Below are 13,288 nucleotides of genomic sequence, written 5' to 3'. Positions count from 1 at the left end.
TGCTGAGAAAAAAAATCTCTAGAAAACCCAGAGATTTAATCATAACTTCAGTACAGCATTATCCACAATGAGTTCAAATCTTAAATGAGTTCAAGTGAAATTTGTATTTGAATGAGAGGGATTTTTGGGAACTAAATATGTAGACCTTTGCCTAAATCTCACTTAAGTTTACCACCTTTGATGTATTTTCAGTTGGGATACTTAGCTTCCTTTTGCTCTGTAGAGATACACAAGTGACTTTTTCCTTAAGTTTCTTCATTACTTTCAGTATTTTGTTAATGTTAACTTCTTCATATCAAATGTCTGTATAATTCCACTGTTTTGCACGTTTGTCATTCAGATCTCTGTAGATACAGCGCATGGTTACACTCCTCGAGCAATTGACATGAGCAATGTCACCCTCTCCAGAGACTTACATGTAAGTCAGAAACGTTTAATATACCTACCCTTTTTTCACAATTTAATTTTTTCTTTTCTTATAGTTTATTTTAAACAAATTTGGTGCCTTGTATTACTTTCTTTGATATGCTTTGATTTTGAGTTTGTTTTTTTGTCTTTTTCATCATTGCTTTTTGATTCTCTGTTGCTTTAAAAAACATGGTTCATGTTGAAAAGCTTCAAAGTTTATTTTAGTCCTGGATTGATTTTCTATGGTCTCTCTGTGAACATCTGTCATTTTGAAGAGAATCCTGTTTAGGAGAGCTTGCAGCATCAGCTTTTTTGTGTTTATCATTCATTCCTCCACCATTTTCCCAAAACATTTTGTCATTGCTCTTTTTTCTATGAGATAAGAATCAGGAACCATTGTTACAACACATATTATGAGACCAGAGAATGAATAAATTTGGGATAGGATTTTGACAGATCTATCAGTAGATTGCTGTTCTTTGGAATAATATTTTTTAGTTGATAAATGATGTTTCTGTCTTTAGAAAGGGTTTTTTTCATTGTGTTTGGAGTTTGGTGCTAGTTTTTACAGTCTATTAATTTACTGTGAGCATGGTTACAATATTATGTAGACATATATTGGATAGTTTTAAATTAGTTAGCATAGTTTCCAGTTTTATATTTCTAACCATTGTAGATTGCTGACTAGCTTTACAATAAGAATTTGCTGCCAATTAACTATCATACTTGAGTTAAAAAATTCAGTAGATTGCCAATACATTCCAAAGGGTTAATAAAATTAATAATTCATTAACACTACTTCTATCATTGCACTCAACTTAAACTGGTGGAACATCTTCATTATAATTACATCATTTAACATTTGTGTAGACTCAGCATAGTCAAAAGACTGTGAAGACTTTGTTTAATGCTCATGAGTCAACTCTTGATGTGAACATCATCTTAGTATTGTGATGCAGTAAACCAAACCAATAGAAAAGTAACCAGCCTGTCACAAAACAGAAGAGAAAGGGCATTAGAACTTCTATTACTCCCTTGTTTATTCTTTTATGCTATACCCTCTAACATTTGTCATTAATTTATTTCCTTTGTAGCCCTCAGCTATAAAGCAGAGCTGGTTGGCTTTATGATTCATTTGTCCTAATTATGAAGAGATGTCTTCTTTGAAACCAGCTTCAAAATCTATTATTTAAAAGCTAAGCAAATTTAATTCAAATGCAATTTCAGATATTAATTGTCCTGATACTGTCATTCAGGAAATACCCAAACATGTTAGGTAATAATGAGATCTGAGTTTTAAAAATGACCTATATGTAATTTTGGACTTTTTAAATGTTTAATATCTTTGAAGTTGGAGTTCAGTGTTAGATTCTTCAATCTTATTTTAATTGCTGGGAAAAGTTAGTTGTTTTGAATGAAGTTGTTTGGGTTTTTTTTAACTAGCAACATAAGAATTGATGCTACTTAATGCTTGCATCATCCTGTGCATATACTGTGCTAGCAGGGATCATGACCATGTCTAAAACTCTAAGTCTGGGAAATACTTCTTGTTTTAGTCTTAAGTGGTCACCTGGTCACATCCTGGCTCCATGAGTAGCTAGGTCTTGCTCTGAGACCGTCTTCATAGCACACTGCTTTCTGAGGAAAGAAAACCCAGACTACACTACATTCTTCCAAGGTCCTAATCTGGATTAACAAAACACCAGGACCAGAGTGTGCATGATGGAAGGCATCTACCATACAGGGGAGATATGTGTAATAATGTATCCACTGCAGATTTGTTTATGAAACAAATTGTCCTATAGACAAACAAGATATAGCCAAAAAGTTTGAAGTTGTTTTCTGAATTCATGAGTATTCTCCCAAATAAAGACATTGGTATTCAGAAATACTGGTTACTCAAAACTCTTATTGAAAATGAGAAGAATGTTTCTGTAGGTCCATAAAAGAAGTAAAAAGTGAAATCTACAGAAAATTCCACCTCTGCATACAACTAGAGGGTATACAATCACGAGGACGGGAGAAATGGGTTTAAAAAGTTGTTGGAATAGTAGTGCCGACTAGTTAGAGACTGGAGAGCTTGTCTGTGTTTTGCTTAGTTTGAGGTCTAGGTTCTAGTTTACCAGCTGAAGGAGTTATGTAATAAGAATTTACTTATCTGTTGTGCACACTGGAGGAGAATTTAATGCTGAAATTGAGTCCCTGGTAAAATGGTTGGTGCTTTTAACAGTGTACTCACACAGATGAATATCCACCTCGATCAGGCTATATAGGTTTATAGTCAGTTTGCTGCAGCCAGCAGGAACAATCTTGATTCAGTCCTCAGGCTTGCTATTCTTTGCTTCTCTTACCAGGACCTTCAAGGGATTCTTGCTGGCATTTTGAGAATCAAGTCCTGGGCTCATGCCCCTGTACTCTTTCCAGGCTATACTCTTCTTTGTGGTTCCTCCTTTCTTGTATTAACTAGTTTCTCTTCAGCACCAGGTTCCTAATTTCTATACATATACCCATCCTACCCAAATTCTGTATCATAATTTTTCAATAAAAACTCTTGTTTTTAGTGAACCATTGCAGTGAATTGTATTGAACCTCCCAGGAAACAAAACTTACTATTTAATATCAACCAGAAAATTGTCCTTCTTGGGGGTTAACCATTGCAAGACATATCACTAAGCTCTCCATTTTCCTAAGGCTATGGCTGAGATGATGGCTGAAAACTACCATAACATATGGGCAAAGAAAAAGAAAATGGAGCTTGAAGCAAAAGGTAATATTAACTATAGGTGTTTATAGTATTTTGAGTTCTCTATGACTAACTTAGTTGATGTATTTGAGAAAACAGATTGGGGAAAAAAAAAGTAATAGTAAAAGTATCTATTCTTAATTAAATATTTTGTGATTTTTAGTGTCTGGAAAATTTTAATAGTACTGAGTGTAACAGTTGCTGTTGAAGTAGTTTATCAATTCAAATATATCAAAGGAAGAGAAGTCAAAGCTTGTTAATAAATCTTAAGCTACATTAATGCATTTTTCTTCTAGCATTAATCTTTCAGACTATTGCCCAGTGGGCTCTGATTTCATTTGTATTAATTCTTTTGTTGCAGGTAGATCTAAAAGGGTGTTTACTAAGAACTGCACATACGATGTATTGAATTGACAAGTGGATAAACCTAGAGTAGATTCTTGCTTCCACATAAAAATTGCATGTGCTCCAGGATCTCTGCTTACCTAAATGTCAAATTTTCTCATGTATTGTGTAACTAACTGTTTTTCCTCTATGTTAAAATATTTTCTTTATTTGTGTTAAAGCTAATATTTTTTTTTCTGCAGATAACTTTATATTTGCACATGGAGGAAACAATATTTGGAGAAACAGCAAGTTCTCATTTGCAAAAGTCTTATCTGACAAAAAAAAAAACGGCTTTTTTTTTTTTTGTAATTATATACTTTCTTTTTTTGTTAGTTGTAAGCTTCCAGCTAAGGTACAGTAGTTGAGGATTTATGAAAAGGTAAAGTAGGGCTGTCTATTACCTAGGTTAGGAAGTTATCCTTAATGTATTCCAGGAGTCTGCTGGATTGCCTAGAGCTCACCATGCTACTTTTCCAGCAGATGTTAGTGTGGTTGAATTCCCCCAGCTGGACAAGAGTGTAATACATGTGTAAAGAGTGTTATACATGTATAAAGAACAGAACAGTGATGTGGACTTCAGATATAAAATGTTCCTTTTTTTCATTTAAGGCTTTTCACATACACAATATGTTAGCCACCTGAAAATTGCCAAGTGTCATTCCCCTTCACTGAACACTTTGCGTGTATTAATTATAATTGAATGATCTATTATAGTCTTAATGACTTACTTAGATAGGATATGTATGCTTACTATGCTTATATGTGGTTTTGCATGTCTGTCTTCAGTTGTAATAAGGTGGAATTAGATCACATTTGTGACAATAGAATAAAGCCCAATCATCCCCATGTTAAATTCTGTACTTCCCAAAAAAACTCAAACCAAACAAAGAAAAAAACCCATCAGACTTGCCCACGAGGTTACCATTTTGCATGTACTTAAACAGATTCAGGCAGGACTAATGGAAAACTTTAGAATATGTGGCTTACAAAATCACCTAAGGATATGTCTCCAATGTTTTCTAGAGGGAAAGTGTTCTTTTTTTAAATATTATTACTAGACCTTTGCTGTAGTATTTTTTCTGAGATAAGTTTGAATTAGCCTTACAATTTCCTGGGGTTTCGTAGCAGTTATCATAGGAATTGATTGTGTTCTGCTATAGGATGGTGATTTTAGAAAGTGAAATCCTAAGAATGTTGCTTTTTATGCAGATATTTATATTAACAATAGGTATTTTATTTTCTTTCCAAATTAACTATCTACATTCAGAGAGGTATCAATACGTCAGCTATTCGAAAGCAATACAAATGCAGTTTATTCTGTTTACTTCTGTTTTGACAGCATTCGTTTGATCAGATTGGACAGTCGTCCGAGCCACATTTGAAGAACATACTCTAATTTTCTGTCTTTATTACTATAAAGTAGAAGTGTATCGCTTTCATATATTTTTAGATATGTGTATATCTTGCTAAACTCCATGAACCCTTTTTGCTGTCATCAGAATGTTTAAAAGCAGGACTCTGTATATGTTTATATATTTGTTTATATCTTGGTTTTCTTATGAAATGATGTGTTATTTATGGAAATATTTTCAGTTTCATTAAATTAAATTGTGATTATAATACACATTTGTAACAGTTAAGCACTTTTTTTCTTCTTTAAGAGCTTTAGCAGTAGGTTTAACATATTTACCTGGTATTTGCAGCAACTGAGTATGTTAGAACTATGTTTGCAGCCACATCTAAAGTTCCTATCTGAATATTTTTTAGGTTTGTGTAAAGAAACAGCTTTATTGTAATTTCAGACTAGATTTTATTATAACATGCTATGTGTTATTATGACAGTGCTTTTACATACTGGCACTTGCCATGTCAACAGATAACTCTTTAACTGCTTTTTAATTCTCTTGATGTTCCATAGTAGGAGGAGGCAACCATCCTCTTCTTGTTCCTTATGATACACTCACAGCCAAAGAAAAAGCCAAGGACAGGGAAAAAGCACAGGATATTTTGAAATTTCTACAGATTAATGGATATGTTGTCTCCAGGTAATTCTCTGTTCGGTCGTAGTGTCACAGAAGGTTTCTAATACTCCTTAGTAGGCTTTTTTTAATATCTTTTTTTTTTTTTTTAACTTAAAAGTAAAATCTATAGTAATTTTTAGGTTTCCATACCTAGGAGTAAGGATGAGCTCTTTCATATAGAACATTGTAAGGAAGAAACAGATTACAGAGTTAGTAGCAGGGTTTTTGGAAGGCACAAGCAGCGTTCTCCAGAATCTTTGCATGTGTTCTGCCTCTTCTCTCAATGTTGCAGCATGCTTTTTCTTTCTGGTGTGTCTCCATACAGCCAACTGTTAGTAAACCTGTTAATTTTCTACAAGTGATAGAATTATTAAGTCTTCATTCAAGGTCAGGTACACACACCTCTATAGGACTTTCTAAGCAATTGCTTTGATAAGTCAGACAGCTTTATTTCTAAAATCTACTACTCATTTCTTTCAAATGAGTTAATTTGTAGTGTCGTTATATTTTAAAAGTGAAAAGTGATAATTTTAAAAAGCTTTTTTTTTAAACAATCCAAAGTGTAAATGTCATATCAGTTAATAAATATAGTAATCAACAGAAGATTCATAATTCAAGATGTATACATGCTATTATCTGCAGAATAACATGCATAATTCCTTTTGGTTTTAATATGACATATTTACCTACTAAATGCAGCATGAATAAAATTTAAATTAAATTGGAGGCTTGTCTGCCTGATCAGTGTGGCTTAGGAAATGTGAGTCACTATGAAAGGCTGAAAGCGTATTTGAGATATGTATGCCTTAAACATTAGTAAGTGAATGAAACAGCCACAGAGATGGATTTAAGTAATCATTGTGAATTAATTAACCTAGCACATTTACTTAAAATCTGCCTAATTCTTTTATATTACATATGAAATTCAGACCATTTTATAGAGTCCCATCCCCAATCTAATAATTGTAGGTAAAGTCTTTCAGGGTAGCTGGAGTAATTCAATTTACTTCCCTTCAATGGAGTAGGATGTATAAAGAAGGATGTCAGTCAGCAAAGGTTTCTTTCTCATCCCCTGTCAAAATGACAAAAGACTCCTCAGCTCTATTCAAGATTACACATTTCTTTTTGACTAATCAATTTTATTTCTGTCAAACACAAGTGAAAAGTGGCTTTTGGTTTTTGGAGGAGTGGAAGGCTAAGAAGGATGGTAAAATAATCGTTATCTTGGACACACCTATGGTCTAGTAAATAGTTCCTGCCACATCTACGTCCTACTGTGCTAGTCAAATGCAGGTCTTTCAATGAAGTTAAACTCAGTCTATCTACTGCTTCTGTGATCATTGTGCTGTCTAAACAAACAAGCACCTGATTCATGGTTGTTTTTGGTCTGCTTACCACTTGACTTGCTGCCACATATGCCTTGCACACATTTCTTTCCAGTCTTTCATTTAACAGTGACCATTCTAGTCTAGTGCACCATTAAGCATGCCGGGTTTAGGGAAGATACAAACACTTGCCCCCTGCCAAGCACATGGTATGCAGGCACATGGTTTGTGACCCACGGTCCCACTTCACCTGCTGGTGCTGAGCCGCTCACTTGCCTTAACTGACACTTCCCCCCGACATTAGCTGTTTTTTGGAACACACAGCATTCCCACCCCAGTGGCTAGCAGCTGGGACTCCCACTTGCTCCAGTTGCAGACACCACAGACCAGGGGTGCCTTATCCCCCCCACTATCTGACTCCCAATTGCTAGCACCAAATCCACTCACGCCAGTCCCCTGCAGTAGCTGCCACTCTGGGCTCAAAGTCTGTAGGACGCATAGAGATGTTCCTAAAAGCTGTGGCATCTCCAGCTACTGATGCCGAGACCCTCATTCACTTCTGTTGCTGGCATCACAGGCCTGGGAGCAGCTACACCCCAAGTCTGACGCCAGTTGCTGGCCCAGTACCCAGTCACGTTGGTCTTGCCAGTAGCTGGCACTTACTCCTCACAACACACACATACACATGGGATAGTGAGTGAGGTTACAAGTGAGTGAGGTTATGTGGAGAGATAGTTAAGAAAGGATTTAATAGGAAGATAGGACAGACTAGTGGTGAGGTGCAGGGCTCGCTCAGACAACTGTATTGACAGGCCATGGTTTACGTGTGACTGGCCCCTTTTGTGCCCCTTTTTGTCTTTTCTCCCCTTTTGCTCTTCCTTGGTCCTCCTTCACTGCACATTTCATCATTAGTTTGTGTCGTTCCACTGACCTGCCTTGAATATTCCAAATCCTTATGTTCCTCATGTTCCTTCCTCTTAGGAGTTACAAAATCCAGGTGAGCATCTCCAAAACTGTGCCTGAATTTTGTTAATGGCCCATGAATTAATAAATGGAGACTTTTGGTCTCTGGCATTGTCTCCTTTATCCCTTGTCTACCGCGTTTGCACCTCTATGTGTTCTTGTTTATGGCTTTCCTCTTATTACCTGCTTTTACGCTGAGAAGTTTCTTGGTCAGGTAACCTTAATGAAGCAGACACTATTGTACCCTTGCAAATATCAGCTGACAAAGCTGTTTTGAAACAGAATCTCTTTTTCTGAAACTGAACCCTACCATCAGTAATGTTCTCATTTAAAGCAGAAATGTGCACTACACAGACAGTTATGTTCAGTAGGTGTACTTTTTTAACTTGCAAAATAACTGAGTACTAATGTACTTGGCGCCTCTGACAGTGGGATGACTGACTCTGTTGCTGGTTAAGCATAGTTTCTCTATGTTCTGTCATAAAAGTCCTGATCCTGCAGAATCAAGACTTACGTCATTGCTCGCTTGTTGCTAGCAGACATCATCCCATATCATGGAACTACTCTCCAGATTCATAGTTGTTAAATGAAGATACACTTTTCATATCAGACTAGTAACTATGATGGAACATACTGGAAAAGGTAAACTGCAATTCCATCACTTTGTTTTGGTTTCCCCCAGATTTTTCACAAACGCTACATAGCTGTTTAAAGTTCTTCCATTACGTGCAGACTTTTGGGGAAAAGGCATGATGAGGGAGACTAGGTTTATTTCTGCTTTGATTGTTTAAATCAAAGTATTTTGGCAGTTTCAAAATGCTCTCACCCAAGAATCAATTCCTGGAGGGAGATCTAAGACGGTAATGCCTTACAAGTAAGGGAAAGAAATTAGAATGATACTGGATAATCTGATTGACTAGTCTCATTTTCCTGTAACCTACCTAGGAAATCTGAGTTGTATCTTAACAAATTGCTCAAAACCTAAATAAGCATAAGAGTACTATTTACTTCAAACACAGAACAATTGTTATGTTCATAAACAGTTTAATCATTACTAGAGAAATTGGCATCAGACTACATGGAGAGATAAGACTGCTTTGAGTCCTTTTGAATGTGTGAAAATTGACTTGCTTCATTTTACAGAGGACTTAAGGATCTGGAATTAGACACACCTTCCATTGAGAAACGTTTTGCCTACAGTTTTCTTCAGCAACTTATAAGATATGTGGATGAAGCTCATCAGTACATTCTGGAGTTTGGTAGAGTAATCCTTGTGCATTTGCTTAAGAATTATTAACCAAGATGTTTGAGATTATAAAAGAAACTAGAAAATAAAAAAAAAGACACATTCTTGGACTAGTTTTCCCTCTAGTTTCTTATACTTGATGAAGATGATGAATTTTGTAAAATTATGTAGCTTGCATATTTGTTCCAGTTTCCCATATTTGTTCCAGTTTCCCATATTCGTTCATGAGATGAAAAGTGTTCAGCCAAAATTTGACTTTCATTATTTGAAAAAGAAAACTAGCTGCCCCCCTTGTATTTATGCACAAATTAATAATTTCTCACATGTGCACATTAATTTTTACTATTCACATGTAATCCCTTTTTCACAGAGCAAATTAAACCAGCCATTTGTACCATTCTGAAATTTTCTCTGCAGGAGGAAGCTGAGTAGAGAAACCTCTTTAACAGACTCCCACAATGGGAATGTTATTTCACAAACACCCAGCATGTGTTTTGTCAACAGTGCTATGAAGGAAAGAATTGAACTTGATCTGCTTTTGTTAAAGATAAAACATATATAGGAGTTTGGTGACCCAAGTCAGCTTCTTATATGAGCAGTAAAAGCCAAAAAACCTGGCGAGATGCAGCTTCTGTGTGACCATGGGAGGTGCAATGCCACATATCATATACTGTGCCTCATGTCTAGGCATAGAGACTGTGATTGAGAGTATTAACGGTAGGAACACCAAGGAGATTGAATAAGTCAAAACTCATCCAAAAGCCTATCTAGTTTTAAAGTGGAGATTATGAAATTTATGAATTATTATATGCCATGGTTACTTACAGTACCAAAAGTCTGGCCTTGATAACTCATTGGGTTACTTCTGCTACTAATGCCTGATTACCATGGCTTCATTCTACTTAATTATGTAGATTTGGCATAGTTGCAAGAATGATAATGAATAAATACTGAAACACTGGAAACACTGGTGGAACAAATACCATTCATGTCCCTCAATGGATTAGTAAAAAGAAGATAATAAATAAAGTATATCATAAAATAAATAAAGGACTCTGGGAGCTGTATCAGATTATGTCTGATATGTAAAGGATAGTTGATTTTTATAGTAATATTATAATTACTATAATAATATAGTATTATTATAGTAATACCCAGTAATAATTTCAGCTGGGTAGTTCTAACCATTAACGTTGTTCTTTAGACAAAGTTCACAAATAAGTAGTAAAAATTTGGTAATTCTGTTTCTCCTGAGAATGACTGGAGAAAGGTGTTCCATTAGAATCTGAGTTCAGGCTTCCAAATGATCACCAATAACTAGAAAAATATAAACACAGGACCAGATTTTCATCTCACAAAAATATCCATATCTCTTTAGACTATGAGATGTCTACACTTTTATCAAGATTTGGGCAGTTATTCTTTACACATTTTATTTGCTGTAACTTTTCTTCTCATGAGGTAGTTATAAAAGGCCACTTTAACTAGTGTGCATACTGTTTGTGGTGTCTTAACTCTACATCTAAAGATGACCAGTATTATTTGTTTATAGTGTACACTTTCTAAGAACAACACAGAATAGACTGTAATTAGGATATATGACAGTGAGCTTAATTTTCTTCTCTCTGCAGATGGTGGCAGCAGAGGCAAAGGAGAGCACTTCCCATATGAACAAGAAATCAAGTTTTTTGCAAAAGTACAGTATATCTTTGCTTATTCTTTGTCAATGTAATAAGTAGTTGAAGAGAGTAAGTATTTGTTAGTGAACAAGATTATTGTTGTTCTGGCTGCACTTTTCTGTGTTAAATTCATTATTTTATTCATTAAAACCAGTGGCAATAAGAATAGCTTGAAAATACTGTAGGATGCAGTATAGAATTGAAAAAAAATACAGGACTATATTCTTATTCTCATTATTTCCTTGCTTCATGATATGCAACTAATCATATGATGTTATTTATAACCTCCCTACATATTCTGTTTACTGGCTTAGTCTAATTCTGAAGATTTTTAGCTTTTACAATCTTCAGGCAGATAAATTTGATCAATAGTTATTGGAATTAACACAGCTATGTATCTTTCAGTGTCGACTTCTTTATTTCTTTCCGTGTTTTAAAACCATGCTGATGTCTCCATCACAAAATCACAGAATGGCTGACGTTGGAAAGGTCCTCTGGAGGTCACCTAGTCCAACTTCACTGCTCAAGCAGTGTCACCTAGAGCAGGTTGCCCAGGACTGTGTCCAGGTGGCTTTTGAATATCTCCAAGGGTGGAGACTCCGCAATTTCACTGGGCAGCCTGTGCCAGTGCTCAGTCACCCTCACAGTAAAAAAAGTGTTTCCTGATGGTTGGAGGAAACCTACTGTGTTTCACTTTGTGCCCATTGCCTCTGGTCCTGTCATGGGGCACAGCTGAAAAGAGCCTGGCTCCATCTTCTTTACACTCTCTCTTCAGATACTTACGCACATTGATGATACCCTCCCTGAGCCTTCTCTTCTCCAAGCTAGAGTCCCATCTCCCTCAATCTCTCCTCATTTGAAAGATCCCCTACTTCCTTTATCATCTTTGTGGCCCTTCACTGAACTCGCTCTCCGATATGTCCGTGTTTATCTGGTACTGGGGAGTCCAGAACCAGACACAGCACTTCAGATACGGCCTCATCAGTGCTGAGTAGAGAGGAAGAATTACCTCCCTGGGCCTGCTGACAACATTCTGTCTAATGCAACCCAGGATGCTGTTGGCTGCCTTTGCAGAGAGGGTACATTGTTGGCTCATGGTCAGTTTGCTGTCCACTGACAACCCCTGATCCTTCTCTGCAAAGCTGCTTTCCAGCTGGTCAGCCCTCAGTGTGTACTGGTACCTGGGATTATTCTTCATCAGGTGCAGGGCTTTGCACTTCTCCTTCTAAAACTAATGAGATTCCTGTCAGCCCAATTGTCCTTTTTGTGGCAACATTTTACACGTTATAAATTAAGAAAATCTGCTTACGCCTTTTGCATAGAAAAGCTTGTATGGTGTTTGCATATTCAAAGTGCCTTCTGAATTCCTTAGTGGATAAGCAAAGGTAGCTGTTTGCAGCATTTTCTAACCCTGATAATCCTTGCAGTAAATTGTAATCTTGATACCTTGAAGTACTTCCATGTGATACAATTTGCCAAATTCATTGACTTGGAAGGTAACATTCTACCTTCTTTTGAACCATGCTCCAAAAAGGAAGCAATTTCAGATTTTCTTATTGGCTTTTATTTTGGATCTTCTGGCTGACATCTGCAGTAGGCACTGAGTCACCATATGAAGTAAACAGGAAAACTTCTGTGGACAAGCCCTTAACTGAATTAATGAGGAAGTTTTGGGAGTTTTATTTGATAACATCTAGAATTAAGTGCCATTAGTATGCTGACAGTTATAGGTGAATTTTTCTAAAACCTACATGTAAAAGTCATGAACAGCAGTAATTGTGAGACAAAATGAAATTATACTTTCTGCTTTGTATTCCTCCTAAAAAAACCTCACAGATCAAGTTCCAGAGATAATGTAAATTTTTTTCTGATGACATTTTAAGTACCTTGAATACTAAATGCATTTAAAGAGGAATAGACATTAAAGAAAAAAATACATAGAGATTTTAAAACAGAAAACACATTTGAAATCTCCTGCCTTTAGTTGTGACTTACAAAGAATAATACAGAACATAGTAAAGAAAGCCTGGAGATAACCACTTCTTTCTGATGTGATTTCAGGTTGTGCTCCCTTTGATTGATCAGTATTTTAAAAATCATCGCCTGTATTTCTTATCTGCAGCAAGTAGGCCTCTCAGCAGTGGAGGCCATGCTTCTAATAAAGAGAAAGAAATGGTGACAAGGTAAAACTTCAAATAGTATTAATGTGTATGCATATGTGTGTTTGTCTTTAAAGAATGGTAGTTGATTGTGGGAAGGTGAGAAGTGGGAGGGAAAGAAATACTTTTATGAACACGCAAATTAAACTTTTTAAACTTTCTTTTCCTGTCAGGAAAATTCATTGTATAAAATGAAGAGAGGAGTACAGAGTTATGATTATATGCTGGTTTAAAGGTAGTGGTGATGATTTTAGCATGCAGGGATCTTAAATTTAGCATTATGTGCAACAATACATCAGTTGCACGTTCTGTGGCGCAGGCTATCCAATTGTGTATCAGTTTTCACTGTTGGAAATA

At 36.0% G+C, this 13,288-nt stretch overlaps 1 protein-coding gene across 1 annotated transcript in view; it reads left to right on the top strand.

Moving 5' to 3' along the window:
• Positions 1-340: 340 nt before the first annotated feature.
• The window catches only part of LOC104624663 (ryanodine receptor 2), a gene marked incomplete at both ends in the record, with an annotated part of 91,782 nt that continues 78,834 nt past the window's right edge, over positions 341-13,288 (top strand). Inside the window, 6 exons of the mRNA XM_010292096.1 lie at positions 341-418; positions 3,100-3,175; positions 5,460-5,583; positions 8,991-9,106; positions 10,725-10,789; positions 12,834-12,955. Of these exons, the coding sequence (XP_010290398.1) occupies positions 341-418; positions 3,100-3,175; positions 5,460-5,583; positions 8,991-9,106; positions 10,725-10,789; positions 12,834-12,955 (581 nt within the window). The remainder of the gene's footprint in view (positions 419-3,099; positions 3,176-5,459; positions 5,584-8,990; positions 9,107-10,724; positions 10,790-12,833; positions 12,956-13,288) is intronic.

The sequence above is a fragment of the Phaethon lepturus genome, unplaced genomic scaffold (assembly GCF_000687285.1).
Source record: "Phaethon lepturus isolate BGI_N335 unplaced genomic scaffold, ASM68728v1 scaffold1678, whole genome shotgun sequence".
Taxonomy (NCBI): domain Eukaryota; kingdom Metazoa; phylum Chordata; class Aves; order Phaethontiformes; family Phaethontidae; genus Phaethon; species Phaethon lepturus.
This window is presented reverse-complemented; position numbering and strand designations above follow the sequence as displayed.